Source organism: Martes martes (assembly GCF_963455335.1).
Source record: "Martes martes genome assembly, chromosome: 17".
NCBI classification, from domain to species: domain Eukaryota; kingdom Metazoa; phylum Chordata; class Mammalia; order Carnivora; family Mustelidae; genus Martes; species Martes martes.
Genome location: NC_137905.1, coordinates 19403787 through 19430701, shown reverse-complemented (window position 1 = coordinate 19430701; position 26915 = coordinate 19403787). Strand labels below are relative to the sequence as shown.

At 53.4% G+C, this 26915-nt stretch overlaps 1 protein-coding gene across 5 annotated transcripts in view; it reads right to left on the bottom strand.

The window, feature by feature from the left end:
* Positions 1-25057, bottom strand: part of TK2 (thymidine kinase 2) — a 29997-nt gene extending 4940 nt beyond the window's left edge. For 2 of the 5 annotated variants that reach the window (XM_080828215.1, XM_080828214.1), the window contains exons 1-9: positions 24924-25057; positions 24024-24061; positions 20954-21028; positions 17311-17364; positions 14791-14880; positions 12796-12869; positions 4012-4100; positions 3349-3428; positions 1073-1153 (exon numbers count right to left, since the gene is read on the bottom strand). In XM_080828215.1, the coding sequence (XP_080684341.1) occupies positions 1073-1153; positions 3349-3428; positions 4012-4100; positions 12796-12869; positions 14791-14880; positions 17311-17364; positions 20954-21028; positions 24024-24061; positions 24924-25038 (696 nt within the window). In that variant the 5' untranslated portion in view covers positions 25039-25057. Of the gene's footprint in view, positions 1-589; positions 704-1072; positions 1154-3348; positions 3429-4011; positions 4101-12795; positions 12870-14790; positions 14881-16849; positions 16879-17310; positions 17365-20953; positions 21029-24023; positions 24062-24162; positions 24285-24923 lie in introns of those variants that run through there. The other 3 variants (XR_013968287.1, XM_080828216.1, XM_080828217.1) reach the window with 3 other exon arrangements.
* Between the last annotated feature and the right edge of the window lie 1858 nt (positions 25058-26915).

The window sequence follows — 26915 nt, the reverse complement described above, 5'->3', positions numbered from 1 at the left end:
GAGGCAGGCAGGAGGAGGCAAGGAGAGGCAGAGAAGTCCAAGGTCACAGGCAGATAGAAAGGAGAGTTAGAGCAGAACAGCACCAGGTTCTAGGCTAATTCACATTCTCAACTACGTTTCTACTTAAGAATCCGCTACAGTTGTCCCTGCAACTAGCCCGTGAATGATTTTTTCCCCCATCATTTTATATTACCCAATAATGATGGGGGAAAACAGATTTTATTTCCTTAAACATCCAGTAGAGTAACATCTCACTTTCCAGCAACCTCATAGCCTGGAAGCACCATGATGAGTAGACGTGTCCGAGCAGCCCACACAGATGTCCCTCGGGCCACGCACAGAAGTTTGTGCGCGGCCCTCCCTCAGATCCCACACTGGGCGCACGTTCCCAGCCATCTCGGGATCCATCTGCCTGCCTGAAAAACTGAGCAGCAGCATATCAGGGGAGGACAGGACAGGGAAGCAGGGAAAGGCAGGGCAGAAACGGCACACAGTTAGAAGTGGCAAGTGTCGGCAGGAGAAGCTGCTACACGAAGCCAACACAGGAACTCCAAGACAAGAGTGGTCTAGGGCAAACCGTCCTACACACCTCAGCACCTCCTAAGGGCACCACTGTGTAACAGACCAGGACAGCGACCGGTGTTTCTTCAGATGCCCTGGGTCACCGAGGAATGGGGCAACGAGGCGCCGTGGCTGCCATCCACTGGAGAAGGGATGGTTGCATCAGAGAGACCACCATCCCCAGGGGCTAAAGCCAAAACCCAGGTCTAGAGGTTTCAGCCATCTGGAACGCTCCTTTACCAACAACACTGGATAAGTGAGATGCTACTGTGGCCACCGGTGTAATGACACAGAGACAGGCCACCTTCTCCCGGGTCCGTCCAACAGACCGGAGACTCAGTCTAGAGTGGGAACCAGGAGAGAGAAAGGGCCCCGTCTACCCTCCCTGCTTGCTTCCTTTCAATCCACCAGCTCTGAAGGACCTGGCCCTTCCCCGGACTGCAGAATGGCTGACATTCCCTGGGTCACTCCTCCTTCCAGAAAAGTCTTCAGCCCTGCCAGGGGTACTTACCAGAACAGGGGCTGCCACAGGGAAAAGGCCCCCTTTGATGAGCCACTCCTCATAGAGGTGGTGAATAGCGTTCAGGTATTCCTGCAGGAAACACACACAACACAGAGACACACATATGCACACAGGCTGTCGGGAACAGGGAGGGGAGCAAACCTCTCCAGGAGGGATCTCAGGCGGGGGCATGAGTGTTCATGGCCACAGGGCACTGGCTTGGACAAAGGGGTCTGCAACCACCAACCTGCTCAGGAGGAGAACCATAAATGCAGCCACTCCCTCCACCCGCCAGCTGGGGCACGGCGACAGTTAGCGGCACCCCTCCAGCCGCCTACTCCCTCCCTCCAGCACCACCCTGCGCCGCTGGTGCCTCGCACACACCATCCACCTGGCCTCTCTTCTGACGCCCACTTCTCCATCAGCAGGGCCACCAGTCCCTTCATGGTGGGGTCCACGGCTGCTCCATGGCCGAGTGTCCCAATCCTGGGCAGCCTCTCAACCACCCTGTCGACTCTGTCCTTTCCAAGAAGACTGTGACCTCCACTGGCCTAGGAGGCCCGCTCCTGCTGCTTCCACCCAGCAGACAACTTGTGCCCCGTGGGCCCTCTAGATCATGAAGACCAATACCAGAAAGCCCCATAAGGTGGAACCCGGGGGAAAGGCCCGGACATACCCCTAAGCCATCGGTGCCTCTGCATTGGGCAGAACCGGACAGATATTTTCTCATGCGCAGGCCACAGTGCTCTGGCCACCCACAGCCACCTTCCCAAGCAGCAATTTACTGCCAGCCCAGAAGCTCCCGGAGAAACCGCAATGCCACCTTTCCATCCACCCCCGAGTTATCCTTTGACAATGACAGATATGTCCTATAAGCTTTGTCAGAAACACTGAGATAACGGCCCAGCTAATAACGGTCAGGAGGGACTCCAGACTTGCCGTTTCTTCAGAACATCTGGGTCACCACACAGAGTGCCCGCGCCCTACCACGGCCTGGCCCGGCCCTGCCCCACTGCGCCCTTCCTCCCATCACTCATGTTTCTAGATTTCAAAGGAGCTACCTAGAAGGAGGGCATAGGCCTCCTACGCCCTCATGGCTGGTATTAACCTCACTGGTGTCTGGGTAAGACAAGGCTGGGTGGGCCTCGGGAGCTGGACAGGTCTTCCAGGGCCTGCAGACCAGCCCATCCTGATTTCAGATTCCCATGACGTCCCAGGAAATGCCTGTCCAGCCTCTGTCCCAATGGCATTCACATGAGGCATTCAGTTCAGTATTAAGTGAGCAACTCCTAGGTGCCAAGCTCTGGAAAACTTGCTGGGGATGCAGGGAATAAGACCTAATCTTAAAAAGCTCAGTTTGCTGAGGGACGGGGAACAAATATTTAACAGTTTCAGTATGCTTGTCCTTAGTGCTGTGATCATCGTAAGCCCAGAGGTTAGGGGAGCACAATGGAGGGAAGGTCAGGGAAGGCTTCCTGGAGAAGGTGACATCTGAGCTGAACTTGGAAGGCAAAAGAAACCACTGCACAAAGGCACATTTGTGTAACTGCAGGGCGAGTGTGAGTGTGTGTGTAGCCACGACTGGTATCTATGGCCAGAGCATGAAAGGCAGGGAGTGGAGGGAGACAACACCGATCTGGCAGAATCTGGGGTGACATGCTACATTGGGGGCCTTTATTCTAGACAGCAGCAAAACACCAAAGGGTTGGTGGCTGGGAAACTGCAGGAATGGTGTCTGTCCTGGAAACACTGCCCCAGCAGCAATGTGGAAGCCCAATTGGGAGGGAACGTGGGGAGTGAAGGAGCAGGAAGAGGAGAGCAGTCCCATAGTTATGACAGTCCTGACAGGAGGCCCCATGGCCCTGAGCCAGAGCCCAGAAGGGCAAGGCACTGGGTGAGGACCTGAGAGGACCGCCTCCGAGCCCAGCACGGCACTCAGCACTGGGGGTGTAGCTGCGAGCGGGAGGGAGTGTTCTAGCGAGGCTCCAGAGCTGGGCACAGAGGCAAGCAATCCTCAGGAGGTGGACAGGACACGCCCTGCGGACGCCTGGTGGGAAAAGGGACACCCTCGGGCAGAGAGGGTGACAACCACAGCATCCGGGGCCCCGGGAAATCAGACGGCTCTGGACTTCACACAGGGTCTCGGGCCACAGCGGAAGTCAGAGTTTGCCAGGCAGTGTGCTAAACTCCCACTTCTCTCTCCACGGCGACAGCGCAAGGATCTCATGGAGGGAGGGGCCAGGCTGGGATGGAAGTGGCTTCCCGGTCTTTGAGGGGGCCCTTACCAGGGGAATGACCGTCTCCTCTTCCCTGCATCTCAGCTGCAGCCTCTGGTAACAGGTCTCGGGAGTGGTCCGCAGGTACACTGAGATTTAAAGATACAGAAGGTGGCTCTGATTACTCTGTTTGTGGCTTGCAAGTGGAGGCCAGGGTGAGGGGGAAGGCAGGCCTGTGTGTCAGGCGTGGAGAGAATCATCTGCAGGCGCTCGGAGCAGGAGACATGGACCACAGCCGGCTCCCAGCCTGACCACTGACCGCCAGTGTAGCCTTCAGGCATCTGGACCCTCATCCCCACTTTCATTTTCTTGCCATATCACCAGCCCCACGGGGCTGTTGGGAGGCTGAACAAGGTGCCACATGGGCACAAAGTTTTGCCCAGGTTCTGGCGCAGTGGGCCTTGGGAAATGTCCTGGTTCTGTCCCTCCTCCCTCCCTTACACACTGAAAGAACCCATCAAATCACAATGGACCCAGGGGAGAGCAGCTTGCGGAATAAAGACAAGGAGACACCAAAAGCCCCCAGATCCTGCCTGCCCTTGGAGAGGAGGCAGAATTAACGTGGGGGAGAGAATCACCAGTGGTCGGAGCCCTGCCCGCTGTCCCTGCTGGCTGGCAGTCCCACTAAGCACATCCTTCCTGGGGCCCTGGGCAGGGAGAGGGGCCTCTCACCTATCAAATCGACAGACACGTCGATGTTCCTCACGATCCAGTCAAACCATTCGGACAGAACCACGTAGTCCACTTCGGGCATCTTCCCACTGTAACGAGAGGCGTTAGGGTTTTAAGCTTCAAAAGGATCCGTGGGTGGCTTCTGTGTAAAGAGCACGGCCCAGGACACCAGGGCACAGCACGACCCTCTGCCGGCGGGGGACGGTTTCTGCTCGGATACAGCAAGTGCCACGGAAGTGGTCGATGGGAATGCTCAGCTGGGATTTGAACTCCAAGCACAGAAAGGGGCTTTGAGACCCATCCCTGCAGAACAGGGACAGTGCTCAGGTTGGAAGGTGGAGCAGAAAACCAATTCACCTCTAGAAATTCATTTTGTGCAAATAATCATGGACGCCCATGGCAGCACAGCCAAAAATAATGAAAAATGAAATCCTGGCATGCCGAGATAACAGCAAACCGTGTAGGAACTGAACGATGCCGTCGTGAAATAGTACTTAATGACACAGAAAACGCTCACAATCGAGCGTTCAATGAGAACAGCAGGACATAAAATTGTGCGCGTAGTGTGACCCAACTGTATTTTCGTGAGAAACCGTTCACACATTCTGAAAAAAGACTGGAAAGAAAGACAACAAAATGCATCCAGTGCTTTCCTCTGAGCTGCAGGTCTATAGGAGACTTGAATGTTTTCTTTCTACTTTCCTGTAGGTTCCAAAATCAGCAACATAGTAGTTCCCAGGTCAAGGGTTGGGAAGAAGGGAAGTAACTACATGTTTAAAATGTTAACTGAAAAAGGAAGGAAGAAATCAAGACAAGGAACTAAGAGTGTAAGAGGCCGGGTGTCTGTCCCCAGGTCCTGCGCATTTCCCCCCTCAGAAGGAAACCCACAGGGAAGAGCCAGATGACAGGCAACCGGAGGACACACACCTGTCAAAGGCTGGGTGACCCTCCGCGGCCCAGGAGGGGGATTCTCTCTTTTAACACCCCACCCACCTTGGATACCATCTTGGATCCACTCAGAACAGGGTTTGGCAGGCCTGGCTACAGGACAGGAGCTGTGCCTGGGCCCAGAGTACATGTTGGCGGGGGGCGGGGGGGGGTCTGGTTGCCGATGAATGCTGGGGGTGGGAGAAGAGCCCACTGGAAGGGTGGTCTGGAGCCGGCCCCCTGCGGAGCGCTGTGAACAGACTTCCACCTCGCAGGGAGGAGAGGTGCAGGGATGGACACGGAGGGAAGCAAGAAGCTCAGACTTTCGGAGGGGGGATTCTCTGGGAGACTAAGGCCACAAGCAGCCCTGCCGGGGGCCCAAATGACAACATGGCACAGACTGAAGAGGGACACCAGCCCCTAGTCCTTGAGACTGCCATGGTGCCCAAAGGGGAGACCGGCTGTGCTCGGCCTGCACAGCAGGAAGGTGGACAGTGCCCAAGAGACAACAGCAGGGGCAGGGGGGCAGCTGTTGGCGCCTGGGAGCCCTCCAGGCATCCGACCTCAATCAGGAAACCAGAGCAAACTAACACGTGAAGGCTCCCTGGAAACGTGGGGGAAGGCAGCGGGAGGAAGGGTCGCAACACGGCAGAGGGGACCAGAACCAGCGAAATCCAGGAACTAGAGGTAAGGGCTTTAGGACCACAGGCTAGTATGGTGTGAGGACAGGTGGCTACCCAGACCCTAGTTCTTTCCTCATATTTTCTTAAGAGTAGCCCATTATTTATTCAGGGTCTAGCCACAGGCCTGAGTGTTCCAGGGAAACCTGACCCCACCCCAAGCCCAGGCCTCCCTACCCAGAGGAGGCCCAGTTGGTTGAAGGGAAATACTTACTTCTCACCAAGCTAAGCCAATCAGGACAAGGTATCCCTTGCCCACAGGGGCCCACCCTGGACCAGTGAGACATGAGGGAGGTTTGCAGGGCCTGATGGAAACCATGCTTCCTCATACTTAGAGAAAAGTCACTGGCAAGACACCTACCCTCTGGCCAGCAGGTGAGAAGCCTGTTTCTACCACAGCCATCTTGTCTCCATGAGGGAATCATATTGAGGACACAAACAAGACTAGAATAGGAAAACAGGGCCAGAGCCACCGAATGAAACCAACTCTAAAGCCTGCCATTAAGACACCCAGTAACAACCTCATTGCTCAGGCTACTCTGAGTTGGGTTATGTTAGCTGCAGCTGAGAGTATCTGATTTCAAAAAACCAAACCACTCTCTCTTTACAGGCTTTCCTTCTCTGGGAAACGAAGTTTTGTTCTCCAGAACAAAAGTGACTGGGAGGGAGTGAGGATTTCCAAAATGGAAGCTGCTCATCAGCCCCTCCCCTCCTCCAGCACCAAACACACAGACAGAACAGACTAGCAACACAGGGCTGTGGGCCGGTCGGCAGTGCGCAGAGGGAGAGCTGCCCAGGGCAGCAATCTCACAAGTCATGGACGCTGGACTTTCAGGCATCAGACTTTGCCCTGGAAAACACCACACGTGTCCACAAGGGTCAAGGCAGATGCTGCCGGATCCTGGAGCAGCCACTGCTGAGTCACAACACAGAACACTTGAGCATTAAATCAGAACCTAAACCAACACCTCCATAAAAGAGTGGCACATGTACACAGAAGGACACAAAGACACAGGGACAGGGCTCACACGTGTGGGGGTGTCTGCAGCCTGAGCGCTGCTGCTCCCCAGGTAATCAGCTCCAGGTGCTCTCAGGACACGTCCTGGGTGGCCAGCCCAGCCCAGCCCAAACTGGAGGCTTCCCCGATGGGGCAGAGAGCAGAGGAAGTGGGACTTCCCTTTCCAAGGCTCTCCTGGAGAGGTCCTCCATGGGGGCAGTGTTCTGGGGCAGCCTCCCTGAGGGCAAGGTCAGCAGGCAGAGCTCCAGGAAACCCTCCGGAGGCTTCTGGGAGCACCATGGGGGGAGGGTATCAACGACAGACCGTCATTGGCTGAGTGAGGAACCCGAGGCCTGGTGTGCAGGACAGAGACACCAGGCAGCGGTGCGGTTTCATCCACAGCTGCAGTTCTCCCTCCTGGAAACCCTGCCTGGCTCCTCCTGTGTCTGCCTCAAGAATGGGGCGCCCAGGACCACGAGCAAGGCCCCGCGGGGGGCAGCACCGCTCTACGGAAAATCTAGCCACGTGACCCACCAACAGCAGCCTGGGTGCCCTGAGAAGGTTTCACGGTGCCTTCCCCTTCCTTAGGATGGCAAAACTGAGGTCCTGAGCCTACACGAATCCTGCTGGCTGTTTTGCTTGGCACAGTCTGCTGCAACCTCCCCCCTGCAGCCCACAGAATCCCCAGTTTGCACAGCACAGGTCAGAACAGAAACCTCACACTCCAGTGCCAGCCCCCCTGTTTACATTATTTTGTTTTGTTTTTACAAGACCTTGTGAGAACACTTTTAGTCCTGATTTACAGATGAGGAAAACTGAGGCCCAGAGCAGTGAAGCCCGACTCAGTCTGAGCGGGAATGCAGGAACTTAAGCCTGGCTCTCCGTGGCCCCCAAACCCATATGATCTCCATGATGTCACTTGCCCTCCCTGCTCTGTCCATGGAGTGGGTACTGTTCTGGACTTCCTAGTGCCTCTTTGGCCTCAGCTGGAAGAAAGGCACAGCTCTTCTCAAGGTCTCCGAGCCCCTAGGCCAGCTAGGGAGGTAGGACGACCTGCCTATTGTTCCAAATGCAGGGTCTTAATCAATGTCCACCATCCCCAGGTGAGTCAGTTGTCATTTCCCAGCTGGGTCCCACTCAGTTCCCCCACTTCCGTTCTTAGAACAAGGCGACCAGCAATCTTGTAAAAACCTTTGCATTCAATCATTCAGCCCCTGGGGCCTGGGCCACATAATTGCCTGCGAGGCTTTCTGGCCACCTTCAGCTTTTCCTTTCAGCGCAGCGCCCACCCCTCCGAAGTGCCGGTTGTTAAGGAGACAATGTAACTGGAATCTTCCTCTTCAGCAATTACCACACTGCTCTCACCCCTGGCCAGCCAAAGTGCACTTACATTGTCCGCCCAGAACTCGCTGCAGTGGGGGGTCCAGAAGAGGCAGGTCTCTCCCTAGGCGGCCCAAAAGGCAAGGACACCTTCAAGAAATTTTGCTTCAAGGGATGCAGAACACCGGAATGTGGCCTGCTGGAACCTTCCACCATGCTCCCCGGTTCCAAGGCAAGGCTGGAATGTTTCTCAACGGTTTTTGAGAAAGAGAAAAGGAACAAGCCCCACACAGAAGGGTAGCAGCAACATGTTCCCCACCCTGGGAAAGGGCTGTCCCCATCACAGCATGGTAGGAAGCTTTCTCCTTGAGCACCTGAGGGTGGGGGGAGACAGGTCTGACAGGAGCTGACATGCCACACATGCCATCCTGGGGTTCCAGTGCCCAGCTGAGCTCCCCATAGGTGGGAACCAAAACATCTTCCTTTAGGTGTGGGCCAAGGATCCAGACAAACTCAGTCCTAGCATACACTTGGTTTAGGCTCAAAAGGACAGTCATCTGTATTTGGGGGGAGCAGACACCTCTCAAAACACCTACTCTGTCAACAACACTTTGGGGGGGCTGACCCACAGCATCGAGGAAAGCTGGTGTTGCAAGAAGACTGACAGCGAGGAAAGCCCACATTCCACGCTACCCTGCACTCATCACTACCTGTAGCTCTGGCTACGAACACGCTACTGTGCCTCCACCCAGAAAACCTCTGGCCTACGGCTGCACCTCTCCTGGCGCAGGAGTCAACCTGCAGACTCTTAAAACAAAGCAAACACAACAAAATCCCCCAACAACTACAACCTGAAGAAACAAATGAGAAGGGAACAAACAGTGGGCAGAGCAGGAAACAGGAAGCCCCGCACCGGGGAACTTTCACCGGAATGGGCCGCCCGCCCCTAAGAAAGCCCGCAGGACTGGGCTTTCTCGCCTGACCCCAAGGAAGCCAAAGGAACAAAACTCTCAGGGAAAAGGGCCCGGCCTCACAGCAGAGAGCTCCTCGCAGCTGGTGGCTGGCTTATTCTGAGGCCTTATTCTGCCAAGGGTGCTCCCCAACCCGCAGGACTGTGGCCACCCAGGGCTCTCAAGTTAGAAATGCAGGTTCTCAGGCCCCACCCTGGCTTCCACAAAGCAGCATGTGTATGTTAACAAGATGTATGGTGATGTGTGGGAGAAGCCCACCGTAAGGCCTTGGTAGAAAGAGACAGAGGCCTAGCTCCCCCAGGTCGGCGCCTTGGGGGTCCCAACCAGTCTGAAGCTTCCGGCCTTAAGGAGAGAAACCCAGAGGTCTCTCACCACTCCCTCATTCCTGCTGCCCCACACGGCAGGCCACAGGGCAGCTCCCCCTGCCCAGCCGCCCACTGGGTCAGGAAGGAGCACTGACCTTCTGATCCCATCTCAGTGTCTACTCCACCAAAAGGGTCAACAGAACCTATAAATCAGGGCTGCCTTGAGGGCTCAAAGGGGAGTGTGAAGAACCAGCAATAAATGTGGCTCCTGGCCTGGCCCTCAACCACCTTAGCAAATGCCCTCGTTTCCAGGGAGCACAGACAACCTGGTGCAGGCCACAAGAGGATCACCCATGCTAGGAAGGGTCTTCTCAGGGCCCCTCCCCCGGGAGTCCTCTTGGCCTCCCAAATTGGGAACTCTGGGACATGTGGCCGAGGAAGCAGGTACTCCAAGCCACACTGTAAGCATGGTGTTTCCTACAGAAACAAACAGAACACATTACAGAACAGAATGCAAAGCCCACGTGAATTTCTAAAACAAAAGAGGAGACTTCAAAGTAACTTCCGGTTTGCTAGCAGGCTTCTTCGGGCTCCGTGGGCTTGGAGGGCCGTGGAGAAGCAGCGACCTGTGTGAGTGGTCCTCGGCTTCTGGAGCACTTCAGTGAAAGGGTTGGAGGAGCACCGCCTTCTCCCATCTCCCTGAAACTGAAGTGGCAGATGGCCTCCCCCCCACTCCCCCCCCCACCACCGCCCCAGGCCGCCACCGCCACCCCAGCAGCCCCTGGAGTGCCCAAGGTCACACACCAACCAACAGCCTCTGGGCTGCTTCAAGTGATACCAGCCACCAATCTTTAGGCTCCAATGAGGTCTTTAGGGGAACCCATGCTCTCCCAAGGCTGTAGGAACTTGAACCAATCAAATGCCAAGAAAAGGAAGAGGGACACAGGACAAATTTCTCATGTGGTTCACTATTCTGCAGAAATCCTAACCACAGATGCCAGGCATTCTGGGAGGGCCAGCGTGAGGCATAAATATGAAGTTAACGGGGCAGGAAAAGAGCTCAAAAAAATTAAAAGCTGTAGTCTTTTCCTACACTACCCACAGGGCAAGAGCCATGTTTTCTGGACCTATGACCTCAACCACAGCCACAGAGATCAGGAAATCAGAACCGGCCATCAGAAGTGCTGGAATGAGGGGCTACAGGCATGAGTACCCAAAGCCCACGGACATCAGCTAAAACTGCCTCCTGGGAAAACAGGGACTAATGGCTCCTGGGGAAATCCACCAGGTGTGGGGCAGCCTACAGGGGACCGGGGATGTTGGGGGCTGGGCGGGGAAGGGGTTTTACTGGTGAATTTTGTTAAGAGCAGGGTAGGCAAGGACCTGCATAAGGGGCACAAAACCTACACTAGGCAACTGCTCCACAGGCTCTCCAGAGACAGGCAACAGGAATTAGAGATTGGAAGGGCTGGGGGAGCTTTAGGAACTTGGCCATGCTCACAAAGACAGCAAATTCCAGAGCCAGGAGGGGACCCAGGTTCCTCGAACCCTGCACCTCACTCTCTCCCCTGGGCCTCTGGTCATGGCATTCCAGGTTACCCTCTTCAAAAGGAGCCACTGGCTGCCACAGAGAACTGGCCAAGGTGTTGGCAATTACAAGACAGCCGGCCTCGCTAGGGAAAGGGCACAGGAAGTCCCACCCTGCTGCCCAGGGTCCACATGTCAGGCTACATTTTCATCAGAGCAATAAACAAACACTGGTGGGGCTCCTTTGTTCTTTCTCTCGCCTCCTCTGCCTGTCCCTCCCTCCTGTCCCTCTCTCCCTCCCTCCAGCCCCTCCCTCCAGCCCCTCCCTCCAGCCCCTCCCTCCGGCGGAGGCACTGATGAGCAGGGAGCAAAGGACAGTGAAGGGCTGAGTAAGCCTGCAAGTGGGCACCTCGGCCCCACTGAAATCCCAGACAGTGGGGGGAGGACAGGCCTCTAGCACCAGGCCCACCCCTGCTGGAAGGTCAGAGGACAAAGCTACAGTCAGGACTTGCCCCAGCTGCTGTCCTGACCCCATGGCATCAGTCTAATACTCAGAACAGATGGGAGCAGAGGCTCTCATTCTGGGGCCACGCAGGCTGATGGGCATGATCCATGGCAGCTCGGGACCAATGGGAGAAGCCTTTTTAGTGGCCCCCTCAAAGGAAGGGGTGTGAAGCAGCTGGGGCCAGAGCCTGAGGATCACGTCCAGCTGGAGACCCAAGAGCAGCCCCGAGTCGGATCGCCCAGCAACAGCTAACGATATGGCCCTGGTGCCGGCCCTGGGCTGGGTCTGTGCTAGGTAAGTACACCTGCCACGGCTGGTCCTCCTGTCCCCAAGGAGCTTATGGCCAGCCAGGGGGGAGGGGATGGGGACAACACACAATAGACAACTGAACAAATAAACATCGATGAAGTTGGACCACTTGCTACTGCCATTCTTGTAGGTCAAAACTGGTCAAATATTCCTAATTCCATATGGCTCAACCTACTTAAAAGCTGTCTTATATACCATGAAGAAAGGCAACAGGAAGAAGTAATTTAAAGTAATTAAAAGTGAGAAAGCAGCCAACCAACCTAGACAGGGTGGCTGGGGGCCGGGAGAGGTGACACTGAGGACAGCGGCAGATGAGAGGGAACAGGGAACAGCCGGCATGTGGAGAGCGGCAGGCAGATGTCAGGACAAATCTGACGTCAGGACCTCTCGATCAGCGAGCTCAGGGCAGGAAGACGCAGTAAGGTGGGGGCTGGCAAGGCGAGGGTGACCAGGCACACAGCTACGGAGGAGGGAGGGGCGTGGAAGGAGCCCTCGCTTCAGACGGCAGCCTGTGGCCTGCCTCCGCTAGAATCAGCGGTCCACTGAGCACAGAAATCGGGAGGTTCCCAAGCCTCTGAGGCCTCAGCACAGTGGGATACCAGAAGGCCCCTAACTGTGTCTACATGACAGAGTTCACTCCCACGAAGGCAAAAGACAGTTTGGAGTGAAACTGTAACAAACACTGTGCAAAATGACTGAATGCCCTGTGGCTCTGGGTCTTCAGCAGGCCCCACACCCTCCCCCTCTGCCATGTGACCCATGTGCGCCCTCCCAGCCTCTAGGCCTGGGGTCAGTTCAGGGGTGCAGGGTGCGGGGGGTCTGCTTTGGCCGACGGGAATTTAGCAAATGTGAAACACAGCCTCAACAGCACTCAGGCATTTCTGCTGGTGCCCCTGTTCTCTGCCATCACCAGGACGATTGTCCAGGCTAGCTTGCTGGTCCCAGGGGAGGATTAGAGGCAAGAAGAGAGAGATGACCCCCAGTCACCCTTCCCGGAGCCATCTAAGACACAGCACGGAGCCTAGCCATCAAGGTCGACCACCCTCACCGCCTGAGCAATCACTGCAGGCAAACTGTCCGCCCCGAGGGTCTGTGGCTGGTTGTGAGAGCGCACTACGGTGGCAGGAGCTAACCCATACAACACTGTAGGCATTCAAACGCTGTCACGTGAATAAACAGTTTCCAATTTCATTTCTACAAAATAAATGGTTTCACAAATTATCAATTGTGCAAACTACAGTACCTTCTATATAGGTTTTCTACAAAAATATATCTTGCGCTGTGAATCGACCGCTCCATCAACCGTACGGGTGATGTCTAAAAGAAAACAAAGTGATTCACTGACTCAGGTCAGGAAGGCCTGAACAACACCTGTTGCTCCCCCTGCCTACGGTCTACACCAAACAAGAACAGAGAAGCTGTGGGAGAGGGAGGCAGTGACCAGAGCAATAGTGTGGGTCCGACATGGGGCTCAGCGGCGCTCCGCCCTCGGTCGGGGACCTCCCCACACTCCAAAGCTCCGTGACCAGGGCAGCAATGCAGGGACTGACAGCTCCTCAGCAGCAGCCTCTTCCACAGGAGAGGTGAGGCTCCCCTGGATTATCGATTGGGGGAAGTGCTAGAAAAACTGCCAAGTGCTGTCCAGCGGAGTGCTGTCAAGTGAAAAGTGTAGTGATTATGGAGCTAAATAGTGTGCACTTGCTCGAGCAGAGGGCTCTGTATGCCGGAGGCAGAGCCCCAAGAGGGCTGGGGTGCAGCTGCACTCCCGCTGACATTCGGGGACTCTGCCCTCAGTGACTGAGAGCTTGGCTCTCTGGAACCCTGCAGAGATGTGAGACCCTGGTGCCTCCTCACAGGGCTGGCTGGGGATCACTGCAGCCCTTTGGAAACTGGGAAGGACTGTGCCCAACTGGGCATACCCTGCTCTCTCTCAGCCTGGCCCACAGCATGCATGGCACCTGGACCAGCAAATCACAGACACCTTTGAGGCCATAACCCAGGATTTTCCTGACTCTCCTTCCCCGCATTTATCTGTCCGTCCAACTTCCTTCCTATTTTTTTCATCCTCTCCTTGCTTAGGACTCTCTGCCGCCCATCTGCTGCTAGCCTCCCACTCATCCATCTCTCCTTCCACTCCTCTTTCCTTGTCCATCTCTCCTCCTCTGTCTGCATCCTTCATGGTAGATCTCCTTAAACAGAGAAACACACGCAGATCCCCTTACATTCAGATCTATGAGATACAATTTAGATTTGCAATCCAGTCCTGCTCAGGGGAAGTGGGCAAAGGGGGAAAGTGCCAACCTCAGATGCTCTGATCTGTATCAGTTAGACAGATACTTGGGGACACAGAAATTCATATGGTTCTGCTCCTATCTTTCCATTTTTAAAAGACGAAGGTTTGTAGAATGATAGCTACGGTGACAACTGCCCAGCCCTGGACTGCACCATCCAGCAGACGGCTGTGGCCACATCGCTAGCTGTAGTGATCTCCCGTCTCCTTCATGGAGAGCACCCAAAGCTCGCCTTTCAAGTGGTGCTTTCAATTTTGAACCACGGGTGTCAATCAGGCTCTCCTCAGCAGACTGTTTTCTAAGAGACTCCGCCCCTATTCAGAGGCCTGATGGAAGAGGTCTAAGCAGCATGTTTGTGCCCTGTGCTCTCTCTCAACACCCAGCTGACCCAGGGCTAGACACAGGACCCCAGCTGAGCCAGTCCGATTCTTTCTCCCAACAATTGGAACCAAGAGCCAGGTCTTGTGAAGGTTAGATCAGTGGTTCTCAAACGTGCAAACAAAGCATGCACTGTAGTCACCTGGAGAGCTTGATAAAACAGATTGCTGGGCCTCAGCTCCAGTATATCTGGTTCAGCAGGTCTGGGATGGGGCCTGAAAATGTGCCTTTCTAACAAGTTCCCGGTGCTCCTGCTGCTCCAGCTCCAGGCACACTCGAAAGAACTGAGGTAAATAATGTTGAGCCCAGAGGGGTCAGGTCGTGAAGACCGGGGCTCACCGTGGCCTCTCTAGCAACTCTGTGGCTACTTGAGGTTGCTGGGTAGGGGCGCCAGAGGCTGGACCTGGGAGAGCTGCAGGGACAGGAAAACTTGGACCCAGACACAGAGACGGCTGAGCAGCGCTCCACGTCCCGAGCAGCTTCCTTATGGGGTTTCCCTTCCTGGCAACCCTACGCCCCCCACGTGAAGAACACTTTGAGAAGGCTGAAGCCGAGCATCAGAAATGTACCTGAGGACGAGTGTGGTGGTCCAGCATGGTGAGCTGCACGTACGTCTGCAGCGTGAGGCCCCATCGACAGGCATCGTGGTACATCAGCCCCTGCACAAGGGAGAAGGCAGCACTTTACCTCAAAGGGCTCTAGCTGTAACACTCTGGTCTCTTCAGTCACCGAGGGGTTCTCATGAAACCCACATGGGACTGCAGTGGGGCCAGGAATGAACCCAACATGGTGTTGGGGCCCTGTGGACAGAGTGGAGAGGTACTGGAGCAGTGACAGCACAACCAAGTAACAGCTGTGACAGGAGCCTATACAAAGTCCCTAGGGAACACTCACTCAGTCACTTAACAAGTGTTTGTGGAGCCCCCTGCATTCCCTTCTCCACCCAGCGGTCCACGTGCACCTGTTAAACCTCAGCTCTTGTCACTCCTTGTCAGCTCTTGTCACTCCTCTACACAGAACCTTCCAGTGGCTTCCTACTGCATCCGGAATGAAATCCAAAGCCGTTATCAAGGCCCACAGGGCCCTAGGAAATCACTTCCATCTTCTCTTGTCCTATACCATCCTCCCTCTGACTCAATGTGTTTCCAACCACAGGAGCCTCCTGAGTGTTACTTCAAACACCCAAACACAATCCCATCCCAGGGACTTTGCATTTGCTGTGTCTTCTAACGGAACACTCTTGCTCCAGATATCTGCACTGCTCCCTCCCTCCCTCCATATGTTTAAGTCTGTGCTCCAATGTCACCTCAGCAGAAATGCCTTCCTCAACTATCCTAGCCAAATGAGCAGTCCCATGCCCAGCATTCTCTTTTGCCTGTACATATAGAACAGTCCGTGTTCCACATTCCTCTTGCTAATAATCTGAAATTCTGCTCTTTTCCACATTTTTGCCTTTGTTTTTTTCTCTTGGTGCTAACAGATGAAATTCCAGTGCTCACCTAGGAAACTGCAGATTCCTACCTACAGGTGAAAGAAAATCTGAGACAAGTTAGGAAAAACCCTCCTTGTCTGAAGGCTGCGCAAAGACACCTTCCTGCATCGGAGAGCCGATTCAGACAAAGTCATGAAATGAGACTTTTCACTCAACTATCAATCTCGCCCTTCTGTCCAGAGTGGAAACATGTTTCAAAATATCTAATTCTATTATATATTTCATGCTATAAAACTGTCATTGGAAATGCTCCTTGTAACACAGAGACACAGACTCCTGAGACTCGGACTGCGTCCTGTAAAATGTCACCTCTGAGCCCTAACACACATCTATGACCTGTCTAACCTAATAATCCAGCCCTGGTTCCCAGAGAATATGAGTGTTTCTGAGGCTTCTTTGTTAATGCCCAAATGAGAATGACTGGCATTCCCTCTTCTCCCACATGCACAGAGATGAAACTGTTCATGTCTCTGGGATTCTTTATTCAAAGACTCTAACAGTCTTTGCCTTATGAAATAAAATCCTTTTGCCTGCTTAGATGTTTTCATAGCTCCTATCACCACCCACCAAATCATACGCCAAATTGCCTTCTGCCTCCCCGCACGGGACTATGAAGGCCAAGGGAACAGGAGCTTTGAGTCGCTCTCTGCCAAGTGCCTAGGACAGAGTGTGGCACATGGTAGGCAGGCAGAAAGTACTGGGAGAAGGAATGAATAAGAACCCACCAAGTGCAGAACACTATGTCCTAGCAAACAACAGTCAGCCAAATTAGACACAGTCCTTGCCACTAGTGGAACTCACAGGCTACAGAACCACCCAAGATGTCAGTAGCATTGCTGGAAACGAAGAGACAGCACCAGCTCCCCTGTTCCTCTAGTCAGACCGAGGTCTGTCATTCGCCAGCAGTAAGACCTTGGACAGCTTATTTGAGCTGCAATTTCCTCACGCGAAAACTAAAACTAAGCATCTGTCCATCACGGGGCAGGAGCCCAGAAGCAATATCCCTTTCTTCAGCTCCCTCTTACCGGACTCAAACCCCACCCATCTCTTGGAAGCAGCCAGAGCAGAGCCTTCCGCCTGGCACAGACAGGGGAAGGGACACAAGCATACCATAGCCCCTGCTGCTAGGTCCATACCTGGGAAAGCAGACAGGTAGCCTCAGGGTGAGCCAGATTCAGTCCTTGGACATTGCCAAGTGCAAACCCAAATCAGCGGCTTACGAAGGAACCTGGTTACTTACAGACAGAGGTCCTAGGGGTTAGGCCTGGGGAGACCTCGCTCCTAATGAGTTTCTTCTAGGAAAGGGTAGGGGAAGAATGAGCAGCAAGAAATGGACACCCCCGTAGCCAAGACAGACCACCTGGGATAGTCTGGGACGGCTGACAGGGGATCCCCATGACCTGCGAACGCCCAGCCAGGCCTCAGAGACCGTTGACCTCAGGACATACTCATATTCATGGCCATTTTCCATTTTCCCCTCCCTCTTCTCCTCCAGCCCAGGGAAGAGCCTGGAAAAGGCCTGTGCAGGGAGGGGGCAGGCTCAGGCCCGAGCACTGAGGCGGAAGGTGGCAGCTCACACAGGAGACAGCACACCCACCAGAGGATTATGACCGCGGACATTTCTCCACTTGGGCACCGGTTCCGGTAACACCTGCGAAAAAAGGAAACATCAGCGGTCGGCCGTTCCTCAGGATACAGGCCCCCGGGGTGGACTGAAAGCTGGGCAACCCTCTCCGTGAACCCACGACTCCACCCGGACATTGGCTTGCTCACACGCTTTCCCAAAGTGACCTTGGAACGGTGTCTGTCCCTGCACGCAAGTCTGCACACAGGCCACCTTCCCAGCTGCCTCCGGAGCTCCCTGAGGGCAAGGCGCTTCTCTCATCCTCTCCTCCGTGTGTTCCACCACAGCCCTGACTGTCCCCATGTCCAGCTGGGCAGACAGGGGAGAGAAGACAAGAGGGAAGCTACCTGAGGCACTTCGGGCCAGCTTCCCCGCTTGGCGGCTCTCCTGCGACCCCAGTCAATTTGCTCCCCCTCCACTTTTCCCTCTGTTCTCTGCATTGGGCATGCTGACAGCTAAGAGTCACACTCTTAGTTCACTTCCTAAACTGTGCCAGACCCTCTCTGGGGTACAGATATGTGCTGGAAAGGATTTAAATGGGGCTATTGGGGCCAAAATTTTGAAAGTACCTGGATCAATCTGGGGACCTGAGAGTACATGTGAGCAGGGTCTATAGGTCACAGAAGACAGAGGAAACCAATGCGTGGGAGCCATGATGAGTAACCTCCCCCCACCTCCCACACCTCTGTGCCTTTGCTCATGCTGTTCCTTCTGCCCAGTATACCCATGTGACCTGATTTCACATCAACTTCCATGACACAGAAAACTCCTACACATCCTTCAAACTCCAGCTCCAGTATTCCTTCCTCTGTGATTCATGCCCCGACCCTCCCAAATGCCCTCTCTTTCTGGGTCTTCAGCACTCTATTCCTGTCCCGAGTAGCCTGTGCTGCTCTACTCAGGCCGCCACCGGAGGCTGGTCATAGGCAGCCCTGACCCGTGCCCCAGCCAAGGCACAATCAGGCCACACTTACTGATGACTCGCTGTACCAGGTACCATGCTCGGCAAGAGCAAAACCACCTCGGTCCCTGCTTGTACAGAACTTTGAACTTGAGGCACTTGGGGGGCTCAATCAGATGAGCATCTGACTCTTGGTTTAGGCTCAGATCATGATCTCAGGGTCCTGGGATCGAGCCCCACATGGGGCTGTGTGCTCAGCAGGGAATCTACTCAAGCCGTGCTCACTCTCTAGCTCTCTCTCCTCCTGCCCCTCCCACTACTAACGTGCCTGCCCAGGCTCTCTCCAAATCTCTCTCTAAAACAAATAAGGAAATCTTAAAAAAAAAAAAAAAAAAAAAAACCCTTACTGGGAGAAGCAGACCTTAATCAGATCATCACAGAAATCACATATGTTCAAGCCCCGAGAAGTAGTACAAAACAAGGATACAGAGAGATCAGAAGACTCTCCACCAACAAGGGTAACCTCGCTGGGGAGGTCTGAGAGCACTGAGCTAAGATCCGAAGGCCAAGTAAGGCCTTCCCACAGCCAACAAAGGCCTCAGAATTACAGAACCAAACAAGGGTGTGGTCGCCCAGGCAGCGACAGGGGCTGGGATCAGGCGCCACCACACACCAGCTGTGCCACCCCACCCGGGGCCATTCCTTGACCTCACAGAGCCCGCTTCCTGCTCTGCAGCCCAGGTAGTAATCGTACCTACTCACAGAGACGACCCTTAGGAGGACAAAATCAGTGAGACAGAGAATGAAGCCTCAATACCGTGCCTGGCGTACAGTAGGAGCCTCCCCAGGTGCTCACTCTCATCACTGTTACTATTTCTGTCGCTCTTCCCTGGGTCCAAGGTCTTACCGGAGAACTTAAGTGCTCCCCAAGTGCCGTGCAGAGTGCCACAGCTCAGAACAGGCATGTCAGGAGCCCTGAGTCTCCGCCCAGTGTGATGACTCACCAGGAGGACGCCCAGGACACAGCCTACAGTGATATCTGTGGCTACGACTTGTTACGGGGAGAGGATACAAAATAAAATTGACAAAGAAAAGAGGGCACAGAGCAAAGTCTGCGGGGAGACCAGGCACAAGGTTCCAAGGGGCCTCTTCTCGGGGAGTCACACCAGAAGCACTGAATTCCCCCAGCAGCGAGCCGGGACAATACGTATGAGGTGGCGTCTACCAGGGAAGCTGGCCTGAGCCCTGCAGTTCAGGCTTTTTATCCCTGTTTGGGCATGTAGGCCATCTCTAGCCGGCACACAGAAAAACTCCAGCCTCCAGAAAGAAAGCAGGCATCCAGAATAAACCGTATTGTCTGCACAAACAGTTCAGGCACAGATAGCCACTTCCCTGAGTTAGGAAATGGTAAAACTCTCCCCAAAATCTAAGTTCCCACACACTAAACCCGGGCCGACCTGGCACACCAGCCGCTCTGAGGACAGCAGTCTTGGGTCTGCGAACTCTTTTCTGTACAAGCAAGACTATGGCTACAGAAAATTTATTCTTTTTTTCTTTTTTAAAAGATTTTATTTATTTATTTGACAGACAGAGAACACAAGTAGGCAGAGAGGCAGGCAGAGAGAGAGGAGGAAGCAGGCTCCCTGCTGATCCCAGGACCCTGGGATCATGACCCGAGCCAAAGGCAGAGGCTTTAACCCACTGAGCCACCCAGGCGCCCCAGAAAATTTATTCTTTTTATCAATCCAAAAATATATATGTATGTATGTGTATATATATACATATATATGTATGTGTATATACACACACACACACACACACACACATATTTTAAAGATTTTATTTATTTATTTGAGAGAGAGAGAAAGGAGGAGCAGAGAGAGAGGGACAAGCAGACACTGTGCTGAGCGAGGAGCCAACTCGGGGGTCAATCCCATGACCCTGAGATCAGGACCTGAGCCGAAATTGACAGTCGGATGCTTAACAGACTGTGTCACCCAGGCGCCCCTCAAGCCGTACATATTTTTAATAGAAGTAAAAGGCATGAAGGAAAAGGAAAGAAAAAAACCTCTAAACGCATGAAAACTGTAGAAACTAGAGTTAACAAGAGACAGAAACAGAAAAAATTACACCACTGAACTCTTCCAGGAAGAAGAGTCAGGGTCTTAGTGTAGAGGCCTTTCTCAAATATCTGTGGGGTTATTCTGAGTGACTGGGCTGAAAATAAATGAGAGATTGTGTTAACAGGCTACCCCCGGTAATATCCCCCTGTGTGGACATGGGTATTTCAGACGTAACACTATCATATTCCAGCCACTCTCAACAGTCCGTGGACCCCTCTTAACCAGACCACAGGAGAGTCTATACCTGCACTGGCCAACATGGTGGCCATGAGCCACATGTGCCTCTTACAAACTTCAAATGTGACTGGTCCAAATTGAGATATACCATATGCATAAACTACATTCCAGATTTCGAAGACTCAGTGTGAAAAACAGAATGCAAAATAGCTCATTGATGGTATCTATATGGATTAAATGTTGACATGATAGCATTTAGAATATATTACATCGAATTAAATATTCTTTTTGGGTTTTTTTTTTTGGCAAAACTGTTAGAAATATCACATTACACATGTGGCTCGCATTTTATTTCTATGAGAAATAAATCCCATAGCTTTTATAGGTTTTCTCGAACCCAGTATGGAGGCCATACCTCCATGTCCGTTGTGTTGGAGAAGAACTCCAGGCACGTCGTCTTCCCGCTTGCAATGTTGCCCTCAACGCAGATCTAACAAAAGACAAATGCACATTAGAACCAAAAATCGTGCACCCAGGGGAGTATCTGGAAATTTTTAGGGAAAGGCTCAGGTGAACAGCATAAATGATTCAGTCCAAGACTTCAATGTACACACATTTCCAGAGTCCCACCATGAGCAGTAACAAACCGACCCTCAGCTCCAGGCCCACCACTGATGGCCACCGGGCCACCAACCTCCAGGACAGACCCTCCCTCATGTCTGCTCCTGGACTCAAAGCCCACCCAGCTCTGCCCTTCCCTAGCTCCACCCCTCAAACTATTAGATTTTAGGCCCAAGTGTCCTGCCTCCTTAACCAGAGCCCAATGGATTTGAGGCTGGGAAACATGTGTATGTTCTGTAGTACCCCCCTCACTGCTTTACAGAGAAAAACATGGACTAGAAAGTATTCGGACAGGAGAGGACTTGCTTGAGCACCAGGCCATGTGATGGGTAACGTGTACCAGTACCATATTCAACTTTGCCAGCTAAGCAGTGGGTCACAACACTTTCAGAGAAGAGAAAAATGAGGCTTGTAAGAGGGAATAAAGGAGAGAGGAAGTTTGAACCCACACTCTGGGGCCATCTCACTTTGCTCCCCCCACTAGAAACTCTGCCCATCAGCTATGAAGGTTTCCTCCTGTCTTGATCCTAACAGGTATCCCGGAGACCAGACAATCCCACTTCCGACAGATGCCAGGCCCCCCTCCAATTCCGGGTCCCGCCAGCTCACTCCCTTAAGACGCAAAACCATAAAATGAGCCTAATGGAGTGCACAAAAGGCAGATCCTATCAAGGCCCTAAAGGATTTGATGTTTTGTTGCTGCTCTTTAAAGGAAACAACTTTTTCTCTTCCTAGAAAATGAAGAAGAGCTCAATCTAACTCTGTTCTGCATAGACTTTGTCTCTTTCCTGTTCACTGCAGGAAAACATTGTTTAGATAAGACCTTCTTCTAAAAGTTCCTGACTTCCCTCAGCACAGACATTCCCTAACCATCCTGTCTCATGTGTCATCCCCTGGCTACCTCAATTTGTCACCTCCCAACCCCCATATACGGCTCCTCTTACTGCTCCAGTCCTCAGGGAAGGCTGCACCATCCACCCCTCAACACCCCAGGTGTCTCCAGCCCTCACCCAGCAACTCAGCAACTGCTCCGGGCCCTGCTTCCCACTCATCTGCAGAACCTGGCTTGTCCCCCTGGCCCCCAGTTAAGGCCTCTACCCCACGTGGCTGGAGCAGCCTCCCCAGTGGCCTCTGTGCCTTCCAGTCTGGCCCACCAGTGCCCTTCAACCCCACCCACAGTCCACCACCATCTCTTCCCGAGAGGCAAACCAGATCACATCCAGTCAAGTCTTTCAGTGGCTCTAGGATTCGGGACCTGTCGCCAGCCCCTCCTCACCGGCTCTCTGGGGACCGGCCCAATCCTTGGGCCTGCAGGTTCTCCTCCTTCTGACTCACATTTACAGCTCCCTCTGCTCCAACACTCCTGCCTCTCCTTTTCCTTCATCTCCCAGGAGAATTCAAAGCTCCCCAAGTCTCCCCTCAGTCACTGTTCTCTGGAGGCCCTGCCTCTATTCAACAGCCCCCAGATTCCCTGCTGTTCTGGGTCCACCACGGTCCTATTTATTGCCATCTCCCCCATCAGAATAGGGACTCACTAATAACAGGGGCTATTTGATCCCCAAGAACTCAGAAGATTTGAATACTTAAAAGCAGCCTTGGGCCTAAATGCATACTCCATACCACTTCTGATGGACCTACTATGTGTCTGAAAGCACCCAGGATAGTCCTGGCTCACATAAGCGCTAGCTTGATAATTAGCACAGCAATGCATCAATTCCTAGCCAGCTCAACATAATACCCCTTCTGCTTCTGCAGTGCTAACCTTTAGAACCCACTCCACCTCTCATTTCAACACACTTCCATAAAGTTCAAGTATTCCAATCACCAATGCTCTCCGTGTGACGTGACTCCTTCCCAGGCCCTCTCCATCTCCCCCAAATACCCCAGGGGCTTGCCCACCCTTTCTGCCCTCTGCAGATCTCAGCCAAGGTATTCCTGCCACCACCCGACAAACCACTCCCTTCCGAGCCACAGAAGCTACCAAGCTCCCAACTTCTAGCTTCCTCAAAGAACTGAGCCTCTGGATTGACAGTGACCAAAATGTTGTTCTCCACCCCAGCCAGCTAAAGCCTCCAGCATCCCCATGAACATATCTAGTTTGGCCCTCTTTAACCTTCAACCTCACATCAGCCCCAGGCCCACTCCACAGCTGGCATCTCAAAGTTACTACAGTGGCTGAAGCCATGTCTGTGGACCCCCATGGATTCTCTCTAATACCCCCACCCACCCACTAGTCTCAACACTGGACGGCAGGGGGCGGCAGCGAGCAGACCTTGTCTCAAAGCCAGGCAGCCACCCATTAACCCAGGGCAAAACCAACCTTCCCCACACAGAGGAGCATTTTTCAAATTCTTTTGTAATAATTCATCAAGCTGGGGCACCTGGGTGGCTCTGCCTTCGGCTCAGGTCATGATCCCAGGGTCCTGGGATTGAGCCCCACATCGGGCTCTCTGCTCCGTGGGGAGCCTGCTTCCTCCTCTGTCTCTGCCTGCCTCTCTGCCTACTTGTGATCTCTTTTGTCAAGTAAATAAATAAAATCTTTTAAAATAATAATAATAATTCATCAAGCTGACAGTCCAAACCCACCTAAAGGCTTTGAATACATGTATGCGCCAACTGTGCAGACTCTTGATAAGGACATACCAGCACCTGGGGACAGGTGGCCTCTGGGCAGGGAGTCTGAGGTCCAGCAGTGGAGACAGACTCCCTCATCCCTGGAGATCCTCCTATTTTTGTCTTTTACTATGTGCACACATTCCTTCACTGCCCTCAGCTCTCCCCTTCTCTCTCAGAATATATAATCCTCCCACTCTATTATACACACACACACACACTACACTGGGGAGTGCACATAAAAGACTTACCACTGATTTTTTCTCTTTTTCGTTTTCTCTATCTTTATCTACAAAAGAAACAAAATCAATTTTTAAGGTCAGTTTTAAGTAATTCACTCTTTCTCTTAATTTTGGAAACTACCACAAAAACAGTAATGTTTACACTTACTCCCTGGCCTAAAAATGTCTTCCAATGACAATGGAGATCCTCCGCGGGTGGGTGGAGGCAGACCCGCCACTGCTGTCTACCTCCACATGACACTGTGCAGCTGCTGCCTGGGTCCAGTTGGCACCTCTGGGCCCCACCTGTGCTCGGCTTTTTTTCACTTAGTATGTCACACTTTCCATTTTCCACACATTTCATATTTATGATCCTCACAGATGAGGGCAGCAAGGGGGGCCTCCACTGGGGGCAGCGGGCATGGGTTTCGGCCCACCCACCACACAGGTGGTTCTGAGGTGCCACCCAACAACAGCCCGAGGCCAAAGAACGCTGTAACGTAGCTATTCCGCTGGCGGTTCCCGTTCCTGACACGGGAAGTCTCCACTCCCAGTGGGAGCAGGAAGGCTTCGAGGACTGAAGCGCCCAACCCCCGCTGGGGACTGGTTAGCTGCATCTCCGGGCCTCTGTCTCCCCCAAGGCCATGAGAATCGGAGCGGGAGCGGGAGCGGGACCGGGACAGGAGCAGCCCCCGCGTACAGGGGTGGGAGGGTCTTACTCCTTTCTAGAGGGATCTCCACTGCCCCACCCGCTCGCGGCCCGCTGGCGAAGACGGCCCTCGCCCCTCCACCGCCCCGCAGCCGCCGGGACAAAATCCCGGAGCCTAGGAGTAGCTTCGAGTTCAGGCGGAATGGAGGGCGGGGAGTGAGACCGGCGGCCACGGAGCGCCAGGCGCGGGCCGCCAAAGATGGAACAGAGAGACGTGTTACCGCAAAGCCAGGCCCGGCGCTGCGCCCCGCGCGTCCCCTGGCCCGGGGCGGGGCTCCCAGGCCCCTCGCGCCGCAGCGCCCGGGCTGCCCAGCTCCGCAGCGGCCGCAGCAGCATATCCCGGCGGCCGGATCCGACGGCGCGGCTTCCTTCCTGCGCGAGTCTGCGCCAGCGCAGCGCAGCGCACCGCCTCCATCCCCACGCTGGCCGCCGGGGCGCCTGCTGGGACCGGGCTCTTAAAGAGACCCGGTCGCTTTTCACCCGCTCTCCGAGAGGGATAACAATTCAAGGCGGGACCTGAGCAGGTTGCAACCAAGAAATCTTCCCACTAACGGGACGCTGGCGGAATGAACCCCTACTTGGCAAGGCTTGGGGGATGAGTGGCCAACAATACCCTCAACTGGTTGGTGAATTAATTATTGGAGATTACTTAATTGAGCACGTGTTGTATCCAGACACCTGACACACACTTAGGGTGTCATTTATTCTTCCCAACAATCCTGCAAGTGGATATTGTCACTCCCATAATCCTCGCTGAGCTGAGGACTCATTTAGGTGACTTCTTTAGCATTCATTAAGGGGTGAAGCTGGAATTCAAGCCATCTATCTTGCCTCACAGCCTGCACTCTTTCCTCTGCACTTGAACATAACCAGGGTCTAGACTATAAATGTACTAGATGCCTCAAGAAAGTGTTACAACAGCAACGACAAAACAAAACAAAACCACAGAAAAAACCACAAGGGCCCAAAATGGAGTTGCTTATGCTAAACCCCACTTCACCAAACCAAGACTTAATTATTTTGGCTCTTCTAGAAATGGAACATTAGGCCAGTCCATAAGGAATAGCCTAGGTGATCAATACTAGTCAGGCAATCTGCTTTATAGACTTTGGCCAATGCCTAAAGCAAAGTAACCTTGCAACAAACACCCAGCTTCTTTGCCAGTGTTATTTCCTTGTTCCTGCTTCCTTTTGCCTATAAAAGGTTTTCATTTTGTATAGCTCCTTGGAGCTCCTTTCTATCTGCTAGACTGGATGCAGCCCAAATCAAATCAATTTTTGCCCAAACTCTTAAGATGTTTAATACATCTCAGTTTATCTTTTAACAAACGTGCAACCAATATTCCATCTGAACAGACAACTGGGGGTGGGAAGGAAGCCTGTAAATCTCATTTGTAGTCAGGTAGCAAAAATTCAGCCCAGGAGTGAGGTAGATGGGGTATATATAATTCAACAGGCCCAGGCCCTGAAACCTAAAAAGCTGCACTAAGAACGGTGTGGGCATGCCCATTCTACGGCTTGGGTGGAGGGGCTTCCTTCCTCTCTCAGGAGTGCAAGGGGCTAGCAGTCCCCTCTAGGACAGAGAAGAGGAAGTCATTTGCAAGAGGGCTCGCTCAGTCTCTGGATCTGCTACCAGAAAGCCACACCCCATCTGGTGCTTTCTATATTATCTGCCTCAGATCCTGTATTATCTGCCATAAACACGCCCTCCATAAACTTCAAGATTAAGTTCAACGTTTTTCTGATTTGGGATGAGGCTGTTAGTTCAGACTGTGATACCCTGGGGGCAAGGGCAGGGAATGAGGCCCAGGCCGTTGATTCAGACAGCACATATTTTAAATCTACTATGTGCCAGATCCTGGGAACCCTGCAGGGAGAGACGTATACACAGGCAGGTCCCGGCTTTTGTGCAATTTATAGTAAAATATATTGGCTAGTGATAAGTGCTGTGAAGAGGGTGATGGTGGCTGCTCTAGACGGGGTGACCATGCGAAAGCCTCTCTAGGGAGTTGGTATTTGAGATGCTCATAGTCCGGGGTAACCCTGCAGCCATTCCTGAACACCCCCAATCCCTCCCTGCACGGCTCTCCAGAAGCGCTACCTGACTGGAAAGCCCTTACCTAGAGCTGGAGAGCAGTTGTTTGCGTCCTGCGGAGCAGGGCAGGGCCGCGCTAAGAAAGGCCCGCCTGCCTGTGAGGCGCAACCCCCCCTCCC